This window comes from Toxotes jaculatrix, chromosome 6 (assembly GCF_017976425.1).
Source record: "Toxotes jaculatrix isolate fToxJac2 chromosome 6, fToxJac2.pri, whole genome shotgun sequence".
Classification (NCBI taxonomy): domain Eukaryota; kingdom Metazoa; phylum Chordata; class Actinopteri; family Toxotidae; genus Toxotes; species Toxotes jaculatrix.
This window is the reverse complement of record NC_054399.1, coordinates 16378073-16400098: the sequence shown is the minus strand read 5'-3', so window position 1 is coordinate 16400098 and position 22026 is coordinate 16378073. Positions and strand designations below refer to the sequence as shown.

At 40.3% G+C, this 22026-nt stretch overlaps 2 protein-coding genes across 3 annotated transcripts in view; both read left to right on the top strand.

The window, feature by feature from the left end:
* The window catches only part of rabgap1l (RAB GTPase activating protein 1-like), a 124907-nt gene that overhangs the window by 30463 nt on the left and 72418 nt on the right, over window positions 1-22026 (top strand). The gene's annotated exons all lie outside the window — the stretch shown is intronic.
* gpr52 (G protein-coupled receptor 52) lies at window positions 6848-7969 on the top strand. The gene has a single exon (XM_041040690.1). The coding sequence runs from the start codon at window positions 6848-6850 to the stop codon at window positions 7967-7969; it is 1122 nt and encodes a 373-aa protein (XP_040896624.1).

Sequence of the window (22026 nt, the reverse complement as noted above, 5' to 3'; positions counted from 1 at the left end):
GTATTACCATAGCCTTCTAGCCATGCTGACACTGATATGACAGCTCAGATTAAGAGGATCCACCCTACAGCGTCTTCTTTGGTCACAACACTTCTGTGTCTCAGTCCTCATGCCTACTGTAGCCTCACTACTAGAATAGTGCTCTGCTTTTTCCTTTTCGACACTGTAGTCGCACCAGCTTGTATCTCCTAATACCATAAATGTGTAGAAATTGTTATGAACAACATCATTAACATTTTCATCCAGGTTTCGAGTGAATTTTAGACAAGATCTACACAGGAAGGGTATAAAAGTAATGTAATTCATTTGCATTTTAGGGAACAACAAGCCAAAAACTAGTTTGGTTTGGAAGAAAAAGACAAATGTTTATTATAATCAGCAACATAGTACTGCTGCTACTACATGCCATTGAATATGCATTAGTGACACATACATAATACAAGACAACAGACAATTTTCAAACAAAGCATTTTATGTTTCCTTATGAGAAAAGTTTTGTTTATGTGTTAGTGGTGTTAAAAGTGCAAATACAAAATGCAGCCTTGACCTGCGTTTTATGCAAAGGCATTTATTCAGCAAATACCTGTTTGTCATTCTTATTTTTCTTTGACAAAAAGCATAAACACTTATTGTTTGCCTTCAGTCTTTACGGATGACTAAAAGATGCACATTACATCCTGACCTACATGGTGCAAGGACAATGGGAGCTACAGAATAATGAATATAAATATCTCAACCTGAGTGGTCAGAAAGGTCTTCACAGCCATGTGGTGTGAGATTAAATGAAGATGATGGATGGTGATTTCAGTAGGCAGCCTGTCTTTGACCTTTAACTCCTCTTTACCATTCAACTGCTGCAATCCGCGTCTACGCAGTGTACATGATGACATTGTGCTGGAGGTGAAAATGGTAGAGATATTTTCTGTTATGGGTGTTCAACATAAATTGTTGCCATGTGAAATGTGATAACAGTAGCTGTTAACTTTGTTTTCCACATACTGAGCGCTTGCTCCTATCTTTATGTTTGACATTTTCCCCTCCCACTGTGTCTGCTTCATACATTATCTCTGTTAAATTGACCGGTAATAGAATGCGTCTTCTCAACCATTATTTCTGAAAACAATAATCACAACATGCTGCTTTTTAAATTTGTATTTATTTGACAGATTTACAGCTGCCTTACACAAGTAACTTCACATTGGCTGTCTGCAATGGCACTGAGAGCTGACTGCAGAATTTGAACATCAAAATCCAGAGGTGGCATTTCAGGAAAATGCACACAGTTTACTGATTCTTTTTTTTCCCAAGCCCTCTCTGCTAGTCTGTGACGTTTTATAATCCAGAACACCAAAGAGCCAAGAGAGGCAGACGGTCTAGCAACAGTCTGGCTTTCACTGGATTGAGTTCTTAAATCGTCACATTATCTACATAGAAACCAGGATTTAATTTTTGGCAAACAGTGTCAACCTGTGACATCTCAATTTCCTGTGCAGTCTTTGTGACAGGCAAGGAAGCGTCGCTAAACGCAGTGACTACTAATGTTGTCAGTACTTCATATTCTTCTTCTTCAGTACCTTCAACCTGAGAACTGAATCCAGACAAAGATTGGTCCACTGCTGATAAATATAAATACTGGCCTCTGCCTGCTAAGCAGCTTTAGTATTATTCTGTTGGTGTTAGCTGAATGTTGGTATCTAGGCAGTGAACCAGTTCTAATCTGCCCCACTAAACACTTATCCCTCCATATTCCAGCCCCCAGACTCTTGAACAAGAGGGTTGTCAGTGATTGGAGTTTCAGTACAGAAGTACAGAAGTTACATTTGGATCAATGTGTGATGTGTCGGTTGTCTTAAACCAGTCAGCCTAAAGCGCTTACATTCATACTGCAAAAAACGATAAATTAGAAAACACCTTCAAAATACTGTAATACAGACTAATGAGATCCAGTGAGGGTGCTATTGAAATTCATGAAAATAAACTCATAATAGTGTTGGCACAGACTGTATACTGCAGGTATTGTAGTTTTTGCCATCACATGCTGTGCTTGTACCCCAATTTAATTTCTTCACAGACAAACAATGAAATGGACACTAAGACATGAATGCAGAAAAATTAGCAAATGTCAGATTTATAGGATGCATGAGGAAACTCTGCATCATTATCCAGTGTTATTAAATATGCCATGACTTTGTGTAATTCATCCTGATCCATTAGCCGTTTTTGGATTATCTTTTAGTGTCTCATTTGCTGCATTGATTGATTTGGTTGACTTAGCGCCGTGATGCTTTCTATACAAAGGTGCCTCATATATAAGCTTTACTTCATTGCTTATTTGCCTTGTAAAAATGTCCTTGGATGAAACCGTAAACCCCCTACCTCCTTGTTCACTGTACTGTAAGTTGCTCTGGATGATCAGCTGAACACTTATAATGTAGATGTAAACTCCCTGCTTATGCCAACACATTGTTGTTGAGACTGGAATCAGCAGGAGCCCAGGGGTGGAGGAGGGTGGGATGCTGGGAAGCAGTGAAAGGTGAATCAGCCTCCACCTTTGTTTCCAAGTGGCCCTGCTGGCTTTGTTTTGGAGCAGAATGAATTATTAACGGTGGCCTTCTGGTCCTGTTTTTCATCAGTGTCCACCTCCAAAGGTAAATAGCAGTGTGCTGAGAGATCTCCATTGACTGGCTTCTTCCACAGTGACAGCAGAACTTCCATAGTCTTCACTTTTTTTTTTAATTTTTTTTGAGTATTCCTCTCTTTCTGACCTCTCTGTCTGGTTTTCAGTTTCACTGTTTTTCTGAATGACCAAATTAAGCAACTCAGATGCAGTAGAATATCTGGTTTCCATGACAATTAAAGAGCCGCCCATCTGTCTGACAGCCTTACTTGTACTCCAATTAACAGTCACATTGTATGAAATGCACTGTATTAAGCCTTAAGCCATTCATTTCAGTTAAGTAGACTGTTGTGCCATTTTGACCTAATAAACATCAGTTAACAGACAGTAAAGCACATTGGCCTCTGTTGGTGTCTTAAGTTATGTCACTGCATTTCTGCTTTTGTCTTGATAAAGTCATTTTCGAATTATACCACCTGTAACAACTTTCTAAGTACTGTTATAAAATTGATTTTATGTTATCTGTGTTGTACATTTCCACTACCTTACCTTATAACTTCTAAATACAATGTGGCGATATAGCCCATGTATTTCATTTGGGGTGAGAATGTTTGTCTTAGATTTTTCAAATCACTGATTTGATTTTGGAGACCATGAACTGAAATCAGAAATGGCTTGCCAATATAGTAATAATTCATTCGGCATGTTCATTAAGTTGAGACCAGTACTTATTGTCCTACAAATTGAAACAGAAAGCAAAATTATAATTATTAATTTTTTTTAATTGATTATAAAATGGGAGACAAAATGTTTCTATTATTGTGCTAAATGTAATGATACTAATGTCTGTTGTTGATAATTAAGGCCTATTGTGTTATTGTGGGTAGACTAGAAAAACTATACAAAAAAACTGGAATCTCAAGTTTGAGCATCCTGCATTCTGAATAGTAATTAAATAAATATGGAGGCCTGCAAGTCCGTGTAAGGCACTTTCACTGGTTTGAAAGGTGGCGTGTCTATTACGGTTGGCTACATGCCACCTTTTCCTGTTAAATATTATTACATCGTATTACATCTTCCTCAAGGACAGTCAATCAGGTCTAGGTTCAGCCACTGTCTATGAATAGCTTTTCCCCTCGAAGACACATTCCCTTGCTGTTGTTTTCAGAGGTTTAGGCATTAGACAAAACTAAAGGCTGATGTAGTAAAATAGTATGATGTCTTCTGTTGCAAGTGTACCTTGTAGTATGATAGGATACTGAGAGAGATATCAGTTCAGCCTCAAAATTGTCTTCTGCATCTTGTTGAGTATACATTGTGTAAAACCTTCGCTTCCAAATAATCACAGCACTTTAGTCTTCCTGCAAGAAGGCAGGTGCAGTGCTGTTTTCCAAAGTAACCATTTTCTATCAGACTTGCAGCCAGCTGCCCCTCATTGGTTCTAATAGGCTCTAATTGTTAAAGTAGAAAACAAAGTTGCACCAAAGTTTCACTGAATTTTCTTTTTTTGCAAGATTCTCCTGCCCAGACATGATGCTTGACAATTTCTTTCCATCTGCCTTTCTGCTTAGCCAATCTACTGTCACTTGATCCTCTTTATCATCTGCTGGCCAGAGGATGCTCCCAACTGGCCGAAATGCCTGGCAACTGTAACTAAGGGGCAAGCATAACTGTTCTAAGCTGTTGGTTTAATAAAGAACAAATAAAGTATCCAGATGAACCTGGAGCCTGGCTGGATAAAGGGGAGGACATATTTTATTAGGGTTAGGTGTCCAAGATGTTTTTTGGGACTATGGAGGTAGAGTGCCATCCTGAATATTGGAAAATTATACACTAATGTATTTAAGAACAGTGGCTGGTGACCATTGACAGTAACAGACTTTTTCCAGCAAAGAAGAGACCGTATAATGTGTGATTCATAAGACAGTCATGAAATGTACATTTAGTTATTATTTGCGGTAATCCTTATACTAACATGCTGGGGCTAGGTAGCAGTTTGGAGAAAGGAGACTGAGAGGAAGAAGTGGGACTGTAAGGGGAGGGGGAAGTTAGAATGGGGGGTGGAGGGATGGTGTGGGGTGTGGGTGGACTTTAGTTAATAGAAAATAGACTGTGAGAGATAAGTAATATGTAAATAGGAAATGTATCCAAATTTACCTCTGGGAAAGAGCCAGCGTGAGAGACAGAATAATGTGGCAGGGAGCCTCAGGTGCAGCTGGGAGGAGAGGAGGCGGGGCAATGAGAGCGAGGCTAAGGGAGAGAGAGCGGGGGGAAAAAGGGAGGGTTTGTGTGTGTGTGAGTGTGTGAGTTTGTGGTGTGTGGAAAGAGAGAGAGACTGGGTGTGCAAGCTAGAGAGATTGTGTGGAGAGGGAGGGAGGGAAGTGTAAGCCAGTCACAGCATCTCTCCTTCTCACTGCACCAGGGCTGAGGGAGTCTTCGTCCCCTCGCTTCCCTCGCTGCAGATTTAACTCATTTCCATCAGCGCAGTCATCTTTTTTTTTTCTTGCTTTTTACTTGCTGCTTTTGACAGATACATTGCATTCTTCTCTTTCTGTATGCCAGGATCTAAGGATTTATTTATTAAAAACGTGGGTTGTCCCGTCTAACGGAATTAAAAAGGGGACGTTTGCAGAAGACAGTGCTTAAGACTGGGACTCCGACTGAGACTTGGTCTTTTCTTTATGCTGCTAGAGTGGATTCCCCTTTTGTTGCGCTGCCACTGTTTTGTTCAGGGCCGACAGACATACTGAGAGAGGAGTTAAAAACAAGGCTATAGGATCCCAAACCTCTAGACCTAAACAGAACGCACACTTGAAAAGCTATGGTTGCATTGGGCACTTGAGGAAAGCCTATTCCTGCCAGTGCTTCAGAATGTCACAACGAAAATACAAATAACAAGTTTATGGGATAAATAAGTGGATTTCTGATCGATCCCCACACCTCCCTCTGCAAGTGTCTGCCACAGGATTGCTGAGGAGCTGAAGTGAGTGGAGCGCTGAGTTATTCAGCTGGCCTCTCATTGCTCCTGGAGAGTCCTTTCGCCTGCCTGCATGGGAGTCTGACATTCAACGCTTTCATCAGCTACTGGACTTTTACATTTGTTTGTCTTTAGTGACTTGCAGTCCAGAACACTGAGAGGCAAGTTTGCAAGTTTGGATTTAATCTTTAAATCATTTTAATGGCAGAACTCATCCAGACATTTCGACTCGCTTGGTTGTTACCTCATTCTGCCTGGGGATGCCTTGTAAACACATTTCCCCCCAGCGCCATGTGTGTTGAGAGAGCTGTGACATTATCTCCTGCGGAGATCCCCATGTTGTTCTAGCCTGTGTCTGTGTTTTGATTCAGACAATAGCTGGGCATACATGGGCTCCAGACACTGACCAGAGGACCACCAAAATAAGGGAAGCCTGCTGTTACATAGTAAACAGGCTAGCACCCGTGGCACAGAGAAACTTTGGATTGTACTGAAGGGTTGATTCGTAGAGATGGATGTAATTATACACTGAGAGACTCCTAAGAAGCTTTTTCCTCCCTAAGCAATAACTGACGGAAATGTTTTTTTTTTTAAACGTAACTGCACAGGAAATTTCATCTGATCTTTTGTCTGAAAAAGGAGCCACATGCTCCTTCGATGATCTATCAAGAGAGGAGAGTTTTGTGTGCTTTGCTTCATGCTTTAACCTCTTCATACGGTTTCCTCCCTCGCATCTTCTGTGCTCTCTGCCCTTGTGAGGACAGCTTATGCTGTCAGCGTCCCGATGGCAACCCTCATTAGAATCAGGAGAGGAGGCCACAGACTGGCAGGCAAAGCAGCAGGGAAACTCGCCTTTGGGATAGATGCTGGCCACAGCACTAATGCTAGCCTGCGTTAGGTTTACTGAAGGAATACAGCTTTTTTTTTTTTTCTCTACTCCTGACTGTTACCCACCCACTACTTTCACTAACCATGAGTGATTGGAAAAGGAGAGCTGATTGGGTTGGCCTACTCTCCTAGAGGCTGAATGGATTTTCCTCCAGTCAGTGTTCATTTGATTGAGACCCAGCTATGTGAGAGTAAGGTGAAAGAGAGCGTGAGTGTGCTGGAGAGAGTATTGAGCTCTGTTAACTCAGGGAGGTTGCAGACACCCAGTGAAGAGTGGGAGGGGGCGGGCTGTTCTCCAGTTTCAGGCCAGCTGTCTTATGGGTGGCACACCACAAACCTGACCCACCTGGATAGCACCCAGAACAATGAACCAGTCTGAACTGACAACGGACCCTGTGCTCACTGCCAATAGCAGCCATGGAGACTTCATTTCTGGAAGGGCCTCCAACCACTCCTGTCCCTTGGGCTGGGGGCTGAATGAAGGCCTAGAGGCTTGCGTCCTGGAGACTGCTGTCATTGTACTTCTGACAGTGCTCATTATTGCAGGCAACCTGACGGTGATCTTTGTGTTCCACTGTGCCCCACTACTACATCACTACACCACAAGCTACTTCATCCAGACCATGGCCTATGCTGATCTGCTGGTGGGTCTTAGTTGCCTGGTGCCCACCCTGTCTCTGCTGCACTACCCAGCAGGTGTTCAGGAGCCCATCACATGCCAGGTCTTCAGCTATGTTATCTCTGTACTGAAGAGTGTTTCAATGGCCTGCTTGGCTTGTATCAGTGTGGACCGCTACCTGGCCATAACTAAACCACTATCTTACAACCAGCTGGTGACCCCATGCCGGCTGCGAGGCTGCATCACCCTCATCTGCGTCTACTCTAGCCTGGTTTTCCTGCCCTCGTTCTTTGGGTGGGGTAAGCCAGGATATCATGGGGACATTTTTGAGTGGTGCGCTCACTCTTGGCCCACCTCTGCCCTCTTTACAGGCTTTGTAGTGTGCCTGCTCTATGCACCTGCTGCACTTGTGGTCTGTTTTACCTATTACCATATCTTTCGCATTTGCCAGCAGCACAATAGGGAGATCAGTGAACGGCGGGCACGTTTCCCTAGCCAGGAGATGGAGGCTGGTGAGGGGAATGGCGGCGGCGGGCATCAGGGAGGACATGGACCAGATCGTCGCTATGCGATGGTGCTCTTCCGCATCACCAGCGTTTTCTATATGCTTTGGCTGCCCTACATAATCTACTTCCTGCTAGAGAGTTCCCATGTGCTGGATAGTCCAGCCCTCTCTTTCATCACCACTTGGCTGGCCATTAGCAACAGCTTTTGCAACTGTGTCATCTACAGCCTGTCAAATAGTGTGTTCCGCCTGGGCATGCGTAGGCTCTCGCAGACAATTTGTTCCTTCAGCCACTGTGCGGCCGATGACAGGGATTTTGTGGAGCCTAAACCAAGGAAGAGGGCAAACTCATGCTCCATCTGAAGGGATGACTTTTAGAGGACGAGGATACTCCTGGAATCCATGAATGAGATTAAATTAAATTGGCAGGGCTTAACACAACAGAAAACACTTTGTGTTGTAACAGCCTGTCAGATGACACCAGTGACTTTGCCTCAGTCACAACCATGGTTTATTGCATTACAAGCTTTTCAAAGAGATGGGTGCAGTGTCTAAACAGAGAGAGTTGATGAGAGTTTGGCACTCTGTGGTTGCTTTTATTGTACGCTACAATGAAAGCCATCACAGAGTTATTCTGTCTATATATTCTGTGTGATATAGCTGTGGATCACGTCTCACTGTATGTTATTAGCCGGGTCAGACTTAGTGAGAGGACAAAACTGTAAATTCCAAAAGATTCACACATATTTCTACTGGATGCCTCCGTACTGTCCATTACTGTCGTTAGCTGATACAAGATAACTTACACTTGTGTTCACAAACCTGTTTCAAGATTGTAAATGGATATTTGAATTTTTAACTGTATAAACACACAAGGTTTTGCGCCCCTGTCTAAGGAGGTTAGCAGCATAAAAGTACATAGGACATTCATGCCTCACTCCCCCAAACTAAAGTTGGAACACTGATTTATCAGTAAATTGAGACTATTTATTACCACCACAAGCAAAAAAGGGTGAAAAAAATTAAAAGCAATATTACTTGAGGGTGAACCAAGGCCAAAACTGTAAACAAAAGACTATCTCCTCAAAAAAAAGTGCTGACTAATCCTAGGTGAGACAAAATACATACTAGACCTTGCTCCCTAAAATCAAGCAAATATGGGAGTGTCAGGAAAAAAAGGCAGTTCACCCCTACAGCTCCGGTGCTATTTATAACAAAGTGAGTTGATTTATTTACACAAATTCAGATCTATTTACACAAATACAGCAATACTCACAAAACCACTAGGGATTGGGCCTAACAAAAATCTCCCAATTGTCACACAGAAGACAAGAAATATCACAGTATAGGTTTGGAGACCAAGGACAGAACTGAGATGCTGCTGTTTGTTACTAGAGTAACAAACAGCAGCAGTACTAAATACAGGCACTTTTGAAATGGCAGGGTGTTATGGAGAGCTAACCAGCTGCAGACAAAACTACCAAGCCAATGCATCCAGCCTGTCAGGAGAAGACCTGAAGGTGGACACTCAGAGCTCCTCACAAGAACAGAGCACACACTCTCACACAAAAACAGTCACACAAAACAAAGGATGAAACTTGACATAAGTCAATAATGAGGCCGTGGCCATAACACAAAGTGACAATGATAACAGCCATTAAGCTGCTGATAAATAACAGATTGTGTATTGTGTATATGACTATGACTTTCTAGAGGAAACTCAGCAATTCTTTTCTTCTGAACTATTTTGTGTTGAGTCTGTAAACATGATAGTCATGATTTACTGGTCAGGTCTTGTGCCACGTTTTCTATTGATAGTGATTGGCCAGTCACCAATATGACAGTTGGTTGAAACTGAATAAATCTGTTTACTCAGACCTTCTTCTAAACATGCTACATAATATAACAGTGCACAGCAACAGTAAAAAGTCAAATATTTTACTGTGTAGGTAGTTACGTAAAAACATACTGCTATGTGACAGCATTAGACCAAGGACTGTAAAATTATCTGAACTTGATAGAGGAGTATTGAAACCTTTAAATGAAGTTAGAATCCCCAAAATCCCCCAAACTGGACATAGTTAATCTTTAATCTTTAACGTAGACAGTCAAATTTACAACATATTTAACACATTGCCTACTGTAGGACTGTGATCATTGTTTACCAATTTAAATATCTGCTGATTATGGTTGGTCACCAATTGATTGGTGCACCCCAACGAAAAAGCACCTTATTTCCAGAATTCAGACCAAGGATGTGTCAGGCTGAGCCTGGTTTGACACTAAGACCTCTGTATCAAGGGCACTGAACGGATGCTCTTGGCAGATAACTACCCTGCACAGTGTGTTTTTTCCCAAGGTCCCCTCTAGCATTTATGAAATAGCCCATCAGCGACAGGATTCCCATCGTTGGTGTGACATTCCTGATATGGCTGTGTTATGAGTATTCTGCTAACAGTTTGATGCATGAGTGCTCATGACAGCCATTTCTAACCAGCAAATAAATATTACATCCCTCCTGCGATGTATATGGAGGGGAATGTATACTGGATACTGAACACAGAACAGAACTGGCAAAGTCAAATTTTATAATCTAATAGTGAATTTGTTATTTATTAAAAATAAATTGTATTTTGTAAACATGCCTGTGTAACATAGAGGTAAGGAAAGAGAAAAGAAGTGGCAGTGTGGACCTGACTACGTAGGCTGGTTTTAGGTGTTTTGAATCTATGACACGGTTATCTCGTCAAAGATGATAGTGGATTTTATTTCATTGCAGCGGTGTGCAGGGGCTCAGGTTAATGTGATCTGATCCGTCTGGTCTGGAGGTTGCTGTGAAGCTAAATCTGATCTGAAATTACATGCTTAGTTGTGATAAAAGTTTAAGGCTATCAGTAGTTTATCTTTTGTTGAACTACAGGCCAGACAGCCCCAAACCTAACTGGGAATCACAATGTAGATTTGCAAAAAAAATAACACTGAATTGCTAGCTGGGCTTGTTAAAATTTCATTTCATCTTTTTTTCATGATACTTGTGCCCAAGCAACAGATGACTGTGCTGGGAAGGGCAGAGTGTAGGTGTTAGGAGTCCTTACTGAATTGTTTGTGAGCTTCTTATTGGAAATGGGTAGTTAACTTCAATAGCTCTTTTGTTCTTGTGCTGTGCCCTGCTTGCTTGGAGACTGTTTCTGGGGCTTTTGATAGACAAAGAGCAGATGATGTGTGCTGTTAAAGCAACCTGCCCACTGCCTTTGATTATGATTCTCACCCTTTGCTACAGCACAGTAGTATAGGCATTCCAGTCAATTTACCTTGTACATTCCCTTGATCATTGGATCAACATCAGAACTTAATTCATTTATTTCACAAGAATACAGCCACGTACTATAACCAATGATTTATACTGATTTCCCTCTTTGCTCATGTGGTATTGTTGGTCATCTGTGGTCTAGGCCTTGCTTGTAGTGTATATCTGTCCATGCTAGAAACCAAGTGACACAGCAAACCCAGCCCCTTGATATTGTAACTGTTGTTCCATTTTATACTGCTTAACAGTACCCTGTGTAAATCATTTTAAAGCTGCATTAAGTGATTTTTGTCCATTAGGGGCAGAAAGACTCTAAGCCTTTTGCTTATTATATTTAGTGAGATGTTAGCAAACAGTTTTCTCCACTTACATATCCAGCAGAAATAGAGCTACATCAGCATCCCAGTAGAGTCTTTCTGGCCTCCTTATGAATGTAAACAAATGTTGTTTTAAGCCAAGGTTTGGTAAACCACCAACAGAAAAATATCTGTCTTTTGGGTTATTTACATGCTCTACTTTCTTCACCAGCCACTTGTTTACTTCAGATCTTTTTTCTTATTTTGCATGAGGTAGATAACCTACAGTCAACTTGAAATAGCCATGTGCTAGGAGTGGCTACCCACAGTTTAATACTGTATGTGCCGACATTGTTTTGGTTTCGTTGGTTCAGACCAAATCAGTGAGATAAAAGCAGCTGTGTGAAGCTGCAGAATGGGGTGTTGATTTTCAGAGAGATTATCAGCATTCATCACCCTTTAACATAATCAGGAATTGTTTGATTCAGTGTTAATATAAAAAAAATATTGCTTTATGCAGCTTTAATGCATTACAGATTGTTCTGTATGTGTGCCTAAAGATGTATTTTCTAGGAAAAGTGGAAAAAAAGATGTTGAAAAATAATTACTGTTACATGGACATGCTGCACGTTTTAAAACTTTTTCCAGCTACATGAACATACCTTGTGTCCATGTACATGTCTGAAGGTACACTGTCATTTGATTTAATTTGCCATAACTCCGTAATAAGTTCAGAGGGGTTTCCATTTTAACCTAGAATTGGTTAAGTCATTCATTTATCAAAGTCATTCCGACTTCTACCTTCAAGTGGGTACATGTTCTACTGTTTGACGTCTATGTCATATCTGTAAGATAAGAGGAGACGGCAGATTTGTCTGAGTTGTTTGAATTCCCTTCTATAGCCATGTGCCCTGGCATACAGTATATGAGGAATAACAGTAGGGAAACACACAGCATAGCAGTGTCAAATATTAGACTTATAATTATTTTTTTATTCTGATAGCTTGTGTTTTTGTTCTCCTTTGGACCATAGTACAGTGAGGTAGTAGATGAAATTTATAGGATCTGAATTAGAGCTGTATAATCTTCACAATGTGACCAAAAAAAAAAAAAAAAAACAAAAAAAAAAAACAACATATAAGATAGAAGAAAGCAAAATTCTGTAATGGCCTAAAATAAAAAATAGCTCAGTTGTTACCATATAATGTAAAAGTTGGAATATTCCATTAAAGTGAAGATTACAGTATTTGGTCAGACATTGCACAAATATTCATTCCTTTGGTTTGTAGCAGGTTATGTAAAATGTGTCTTGGCTCAGGATTTCAAAAATCCAAGAGCCATTGAATGAATATTTAAAAAAAATTAATTGTTTATACGTGTATTACACTGACCGAACTGAAGTGTTAGAAAATCAAAAATGTTATATTGTTCAAACTGGTTGTCTTACTTTCAAGTGCATTGATAGGGACTTTTAGTTAAGAGAGTTTTAACAGTTTATTTACAGGTTAATATGTATTTATTTATTAAATTATGTTTAAACCTTTACACAATATACTGTATATGAGTATACTGTATAAGTTTGTGTATCTGTTTTTAATCTGCTGTACAGCCAAAAAAAAGAAAAGAATTCTGGCAAAGGTATAGCACACCCGTTTGTGTTAAATCAACTAGGCTGCTGATGTTTTGAGTAGGAGGCAGTGTGTTAAATTACACAGTATCTATTTTTTTATTTTGAAATTTTGTCAAAGGCTATGGTTTTGCTGTTGCTGCCAACCCAATAAAGGTGAAAATCGTAGACATTCACATTTGTGTAGTAACTTTTGTGAAATGTGTGTCTTTCTGTCGTGACAATCACCTTTTAGCCAACTTTCATTCATAACCAGTGTAACTGCACAGGGTCGCCCTCGTATTTCCTCCACTTGGCAGTGATTTTAAGAGAGTGGAGATGTGGGCTTGTGACTGCGAAGCTGCCAGTTTGATTCCCTGGACTGGGTCTGATCTGTGTGATTAGCTAATGCTTTGCTTCAGCAAACACTGTTAAGGTACCCTTAAGCAAAATTCTTGGATATTGAAAGTTTACTTTTTTTTTTTTGTTCTGCCTCTGAGGGTTGCTCCGGAAAGATGGGATCAGTGAATTCTTTGCAACAAATATGGAGACAAACAAAGATTTAATTTTATAGTTCTTGTTTCTTTATTTTCCTCGGAGCCAGCAGATGGCTGATCAGGTGGCATTTGCTTGGTAACAACCCTGCAGCAGGGTAGCCTTTCCTTTTCTGCAATTAGGAGTTAAAGTACACCACCATGTCTTCTCTCGGTGTGAACATTATCCTCATTATAGAGCCTGATCCCTTGTTCCTGATCTTAAGTTGGCCTTTGAAATTCATATACTCGACCTTTAGACTGCAGGCGAGCTTTGAAACAACTACCCTGTAGTTTACTGGAGAGACGAACTAGAGGAGGAAGGGGGTATTGGAAGAAGACTGAAAATAATAACAGCAGATAATGTAAAGGAACGTGGTGGAGAGAGGAAAGATGGCAAGAGAGAAAGGATTAAGTGTGATTTGGAGGATATAAGTAGTTTCACGCCCTTTTCTGAAAAGATCCATTTCAGTAAAATTTGCAAAAGGTCATCAAAAGCTGGGCATTCATGGTAGTTTTATTTTTGTACAGAAGTGACATTTGCACTACAAACTACAGATCCCAGAATATTTCTACACATTATATTTAACATTTTGTATTTGCAGTTCTTAGTAGCATTTTTCATCACCATAAAGGCTACAATATCAGCACAAGAGAGCCGTTCTGATATTGTTATTTGTATCTAGTTTTTTACGCACTGTGCTGTGAAAGTGCTCATTACATCGAAAAATGCTCTATGACATAAAGCTTAAGAACTATTTTAATGTACAGTTTTGAGTCCTTTTTGTGTTTAATTTTCATGACAGTAACCAGAGCAGGCAGTTTTTGGATGCTTTACCAGTTTTTTGTTTGAGATGTAGTTTTGGACTGAAAATCTCTGTTTGTTCCTCCTACCAAAAGGCACTGGATCCACTTATGGTTATTCAGCCAAACCAAGAGCAGTATCCTGGTCCAGGCCTGCTCAGTATTCATAGCTGACACTATATCAGGAATTCCCTTTTATTTCCACAAATGGCAGCACTCGCCTCACTTCCTCTTTCCCTTTCCATCCTGCCACTCTCCTCCTCCTCTTTCCGTCCTGATTGAGAAAGGACCACCTGACCCTCTTTTGATGGTGGGGAAGTCATAATTGGAGGGAAAGCCAGTTCCTGCCTCTGTGCTAATGGTGGAGCCTTGCGGCACCCATCAGAAGCCTTTGATGGCATAAGGAGTATGCACTCATACACCCACACACCAACACACCCTCATACATCTTGCATGGCCTCAGTCTTTGAAAATGTGGGCTCTAGCCTGATAGCTGACAGGTGTTAATCTTGTCATAGCCAATTGTGTGTCCTTACAATAAGTAATGTGTAGTGTTAAACATTTTTTAAAAATGTATTTATCTATTTACAGAGGCTAAATCCACTCCAGTGGCTCTGTGAGGCAGAGTAGAGGATGATCAAGTTATTAGGATTCATCTACTGGGGTCTTTACCAGACTTCATAGGAATCTATTTAATAGTTGCTGAGATATATCAATCTGTACTGAAGTGATGGACCAACTAACTGACATGTCATCATTGCTATCACAAGAGCCTCAGAAGTGGCTTAAAAGCGAGCATACTTTCTGTTTTCCCAGCTGACTTAGGCCCAGTTCACCCTGGACTGCTTCACACTCTGCACTGCTTTACACAGTGCACGGGGTGCTTTTTTGGAGGCATGTTGTTTCACATATTGGTGAGAAAATAAGACATGAACCAAAATGTATGTCTTTAAGCTCATTGGATTGGACAGGATTTTAAAATTCTGGAAAGTTATCACAACAGCAACTGTTTTATCTTTTGTCATGACAAGCTCGAGATAAACAGCAGAATTACGGTGTTCACGTTACAAAGTAATCCACCAGGAATGTGCACTTGTAAGTATGATACTGGAGGGCCTCCAGTTTCATGACAATACCATGAGAGCCTCTGAACAGAGCATACAGAAGTGAATTGACATTTTAGTCATGGCACTGTGCTTTTTATTTTATAAACGGCACTGTCACTTTAAATGCCCAGGTTGCTAAGAGGTTACACTGTCCATCAAGTAACAAAATAGTTGCAGGTTCAGCCTCAACATTGGTCCTGAATCCTGTCAGAGAGCCCCAAAGCAATAAACCAACCATTTTACCTGCCCTTTCACTGCAGGGGGCCCTGGATAAAAGTGTAGGAAAATCCCCTAAAATGTGAAATTTTAGAAAATCTTTATCAGCTTCCATTTCACCTTTGGACCTGGTGACTGTCATAGGTAGGTAGGCTTTCTAGCCCCCAGTGGCCACTCGACCCAGAGCTTTCTGTTTCAAATTTTTTTAAGTGCTTTGACTCTCCCAAATGTGCGCACTGGTTTCACCTGGTTGCGAGTAACATTCACCATTCCACTTTCAGTTGGAAAAAGAAAAAGGGATTCTGCTGTTTTTGCTCACAGTCCTTTCAGTCTCTGTTGCATCATCACTCTGTCTTTTTGTCTTGCCTAATGCTGACTGCGCGACTAAGGAATCACTTACCCACCTCACCCTTGAGCACCATAGCTTCTCGATGGCTGGCGGCAACTATGAAAACCAATTTAGGTCAGGGTTGTTATTTCTCTGCTTGTCCTGTGATGGGACCATGTTGGCTGTTCGCTGGACTCTAATGCCTCTATCTGCCTGGTCAGGAAGAATTTTCAGTGGTTGTAAGATTAAATGGGTTCTTTTTAACTTAATGCAGAATATTTGTTGTGTTTGCCATTTGAATCTTAAAAGACAATTGTGGTACACTGGTGTATTTCCCACAAATGTGGTCGCCTTGACTCTGTGGGTCATTCTCACCTTTCACTTGCCACCTCCATTATAGAGATTCAGGTAAACAACAATTTGCATAAAACATATATATTTGAGAAAGCTGTTAACCAAAAGTGAACAGAGAAATTAAGAGACCATAACTGCATAGGGATCCCATTTATGGTAAATACACCAGACTGAAATATTCCCAGACAGGTTGAAAGATATTTCCTTTGAAAGCTATCTTTGTAGGTGAGAGTTGTTTGTGCCTGTTGTCTTTTAGAATAAATATATTTTTGCAAAGTTGGAGCATTTTTAGGGATCGCCCTGACTTATTTTAAGAGCTGGCTGTTTGGGTTAATAATACATGCCCTTGTAAATATAGTAATACCAACTTGTATGTTTGTGTGCGTGCATGCATGCGTGCGTGCATGTGTATGCCAACCTCCTCCATAAGTGGGCTCAGCTGCCAACCTCCTGTGCTCTGGCTGAGGTTAGCACGCTCAGAGACCTTTTATGGACAACCACACAAATGTGTTCACACTCACAGACACACATCACTGAGAGGGCATCAGCAAGGGATGGATACAATACATGAACACATAAAGACAAGAAAAACAATATTGACAGTAATGTTAGCATTAATACTTAGTAATTAGCAATATTTTCTTTTTTTTAAACCGGAAAATATGATATCTGCTCTTAAAGTGGTAATTAAAAAATTAACTAAGATTATCAACAAAATAACTAGAAGATATGACATTATGTCAAAGATATCTGTGTATTGTGTTGCAGAGATATCTATTGAAGTTAGCGTGCTAACCAGCTAGCCCTGGCCTGTTCCATCTCATAATACCACTTTGAGGAACAGAGGAAGAGGAGGGAGAAGGGACAGAGGAGTGCATTTCTTAAATTAGGAGGGAATTAACAGTTGGCCAGTTTTTACACATTCTTACACACCCCTTTTTGAAAGAGTAGCTGTCACAAAAAACATGAATATGCAGTACATCTTTAAATAATAGTTTATTTTACTAGGTCATCTAGATATCATTTATTTTAGGTGATGTAAAATAGCTCTTTTTTACAGACAGCACTGTTTTTATAGCAGCTGTAAATGCTTTAAATGCTGTGAATTATCTTGAAGGATTTTTTTTGATTGACTTATAATAATAGGATGCTTGGAGGCTTAAAATATTAAAAATTTAACAAGTAAAGGGTAGACTTGAAATATTAGGTAAGAATCTGACAGAATTGACATTTAGATTGACAGCACCTACATCAGGAGCTAACCTACACAGCCAGTTCTTGATTCCCATTAACAGCTGTAATGATCATTAAATCTGTGATTGATAAACTGCCTGCAGTGATCTACAGCACCACCTCTCTCCTTCACCTTCCCAGTCTCTCTATGCCTCATGGCCAGAGGTACTCAGTAATTTAACAACAGTAAATGTACAGGAAATATGTAATAATGAACCTAATTTTAGTCCAGATCATTTGAATCCAAACTATAATATACTAGATTTGAAAATGTAAATCAACATAAAAAGCTAAACTTTCCACAACTAAATTTAACATAACTTTTATGTCATTGTGTTTCTTGAGGCTTAATTGTTAAATGAAAAGCATATGAGTGTAAAAACAGATGTACAACATGGGTTTTTACCACTTGGTTCAAATCAGATAAGCAACATTAGGAATTTAAAAGGTCTTTAAGAAGCTGTTATTGCTCATTAGTGCCAGCTAATGTTGGTCATTTTTCCTGCTAAACACCAATACAAAGGAATTCACTTGGTGCTATTGTAATATTCCAAGAAATTTCTGTACAGTTAACCCATATCAGAGTAATGTTGAATGAAACTGATCAATATTTATAAAAGTGTCATTTTAGGCTTTTGTGTGTGAAACAGAATCCTTAAATTTCAAGTCTTTTCTACACTGTGATTGAGCTTCCTTTCTTCTCCTCCATGGTCAACACTGTCAGACATCTGAGCTCACCACAGCTGCCACTTTGAACTGCAGACATTCTTTCTCCTTTTGGAAAAGGGTTAGAATGGAGCTCATTAGAGTATTGACTTTGGAGCTGCTTCAGTCCACTTTCCCCAGCACAATGCGAAAGGAATATCTCAAATTTGTTTAAATTCCTTTTCTATTCATCCTTTTTAATTTGATTCGGCATAATTTGCACCAATATTCTTGCTCAAGCTATTCGCACATAGAGGACAAACAAAAGCACCTTGACGACCAGTGGAGGACAAACATGTTTTTGACTGTTGACCTCCCTGCAGACTTCAGGTGCTGTAGCTCTGCCAGCAGATGTACAGCCAGCTTCGGTAATTTTCTCTCAGGGCATTTTAGCTGAATTAAATAACATAAGACACTCAAATTACCCCCTTGGCTCCTTAATATATTTCCTGCCTCCTTTTACCTCCTGTCTTTTGCTCCTCCTTTCTCTCCCTCTGTCCTGCGGCAGTGTTTCCCATCGTAGCACATTAGGCCTGGCTGTTTTAGGCAGTTATTTAGTAGTGATAGTCCAGCAGTTTGCCCCAGGCAGTGAATGATGTCGCCAGTTCATAGACCACAGTTCCTTTGTGGCATTTCTCTGTGGAAGTTCCTCCTTGTTGGTTTGTTTATTAGTTTATTTGTCAGCAAGATCTTGCAAAAAATACTGAACCGATTTGCTCTAAACTTGGCGGAGGGAACAGCCGTGGGCCAGGGAGGAGACCATTCTTCTGAGTGCCATTCTGTTTATTAAATTAATCATCAGTCAGTCAGTAAACCAGCTGTAATAATATATCAAACTAAAATAACCTGTGTTAGGTTAAATTCAAACAACAGAGTTGGGGGGGCGGGGTTAGGGTTAGCTCACCAAAACTGGACAGTTGAAGACTGGAAAACGTAACCTAATGCATCTGGATTTCTGCTGAGGCATGCAAGTGTTAGGGTCAGAATGTGGCATCAGCAGCATGAATCCATGGACCCAATCTGCTTAACATCTACAGTCCAGGCTGGTGGTTGTAGTGTAATGGAGTGGGGAATGTTTTCTTGGCTCACTGGGGGCCCCTTTATGCCAATCACTCATCTTTTGTGTAATTTTCTGTTCACTGTTACACAGGTGTGTGCATGTGCTGCATTTGAAGGTTTTTTTGTATTATTATCTTTTTTTTTTTTTTTACTTTATTGGACAATTTACAGTGAAGAGTGGTGACAACTGTAATATGCTTATAGCTTGTGTACACAGCAGATGTGTCAGCTGCATTTTTAGTCATCTCTCACGTGTGTGTGACTGGCCGGATACATTTCTATTATGATCAATACAGCTGTCTACACAGGCCACATAAGTGCTCACATTTTACTTGTGTTGCACAATGGTAGCTGAGAGCTGAAGCATTATGAAGTCTTAAAGTCGATCAAATACAAACTGTTCACGCACAGCAGAAGCAATCAGCTCCATCAATGCATTTGCATTTGCTGTACATCCACTGTAAAGTGATTTACTTATCAGTGTACCGTTCACTGAAATTACAAGGGAGCTGGTAACTGTTAGCTATTAAATCTGCAACTAGTCCACTGTCTCTTTTGTTCTTCAAAACTTGGATGACTTAGTTTCACATTAGATATCCTGTACAGGTATAAATGAATTAGAGATTAATATTTTGGGATCATGTTCATAAAGACTGAGCCACAGCGTACAGTGAATTGCAATTCTAGAACAGAAACCTGTTATTACCTATTATATATTATTATTCTTTAGTTGCATACTAAAGAAGCTGAAATTAATTTCTAGTTAGCTGCACTCTCTCTGTCAGTCTGTCTATTCAAACGTGAATAAAACTGCCAGCTATCCAGTGCCACATCCCTGGTTACAGTTGATTGTCTCCATTGTCTGTCTGGTTCTTCCCAGCTGAACGTCAGGACTAAAGAGGCACATTGTCGCTATGGAAACCCTGAGTCTGAAGAAGCAACAAGGTTTCAGAGAGTTTATTTGAAGTTTATAAATAGTGTGCAATTAAAATGGATGTTAACATTGGCTCCGAAACAGCAGCCTCTTCATTATTCATTTGCGTACACGTTTATTTTGAAGATGACGGCAAAGGAAAATGGAGGCAGTAAAGGAAGTCTATAACCATTTGTATTGGTGTATATGCATGTGCTGTCGATTTTACACAAGTAATATTTGAATTGAAAGACAGAGACCCGTGTACAAATGCAGACAAAACAATATCACATATCTTTACACATAACCACACACAAGTCTCTCCATCTTCTCTCATGGACCCACTGAGTGTCAGACCCTCCACTCCACCTCTATCATCCCTTAGGGTCTTCTGTCCCCATATAACAGAGTCTCAACTCATATCCTGCAGTAAAAACCCACAACACAGAAAATGTCAGACACCTGGGGGGATGCACTTTATCTGCCGACCTCTCTCAGTGATGTGTGTGTGTGTCTGTGTGTCTGTGTGTCTGTGTGTGTCTGTGTGTGTCTGTGTATCTGTGTGTGTGTGTCTGAGAGAGGGACAGAGAGCGAGGGAGACAGAGGGCTTCTCATCCTGCTCCAGCACCAAATTGTTCTCTGCCAGTTGCATACAGGAACAGTACAGCATGTTTTTCACGTCAGTTAGTTTTTGTGCAGAGTTCAGTACAGTGTGAATATTCTTTATTTCTATCACTTAGCAGAGGCACCCGAAATTTCAAAGGGTCCTGCACTTTGGCTACAGTTTAATACTAATATATATCCAAGAAATACTGTCAGGTACAACACATAACTTTTGCAGCAAATAAACTTATAATGTTAACACTGTAGTAAAAACAAGAATGAGTGGGATTGATGCTGCCAAGCAGGATGAGATAGTGTTGCACTTGTAACTTGTGGAGGTAGTTCAACTAGTAATGTTATCTTGTTTTTACAAAGAGGAAAAGAAGCTTCCCTGAGCTCTATAAAATGTTATTTTAGGGCAGCAACTAATGACTCATCATCATTGAATCTTTATCAATTAATCTCTTTAACTTTTTTGTTTGATCTTAATTATTTTTATGCCTTTTATGCCCAATGTGATATCTCCTGAACGCCTTTATGAAATTTCTTCAGATTTGCTACAAACATTCACTTGAACTCAAGGATTAATTGATTAAACTTCGGTTGGCAAAGGTCAAAAGGTCACTGTGGCCTCACAAAACATGTTTTCGGCCATAACTCGCTCACAACTCACTTTGGCCCCCGCTCACAGAATTCATGCCCTAATACACAAATAATACAAAATACACTTAATAACTTTTATTAAACTCATTCGAAGTCTTCACTACATTTATTATATGTGTCTGCACCAATATGGATGTGTCTGCAACTTGTTTGGTTGGTGAAGAAAAATAGTGAAAAATGCCATCACTATTTCCCAGAATTCAAACTGATGTCTTATAGCTGACTAGTCAATTGATAACCTACTATCATCAAGCTTTAGCTAGCAAATGTCTGGCACTAACTGTTTTAGCTTCACTTGATTCATTTAAAATGATAAGTAAAGAAAGACGTCAACTGAAAGCTTCAGTCCTAGTAATAGCTTTGTTACCCTTCATCTCTCTGTTGTGTCAAGTATTTCTCCAACCTTTTTGCTAGTCACGAATTTCACTGCAAGAAAAATTAGAAGTGTTGCCTTTTGCTTTCTGCCTGAACACTGTGTCTGCACTTCCAACTTGGCTAATTGAAATGCAGAACCAGCCGGACCATTAAAATGCCACGGCAGCGATACAGAGACAGATGAATTTGCAATCTGCCAGGCGGGCCAGCTGTTGGCCCCCCAGCATCAAACCTCCAGGGAAGCCTCTAGAAACTTCCTTCACCAGCAACCAAGGACAAAGGCCTCAGGGGGAGCTGGTTTTTAATTACTGGGCTGCCG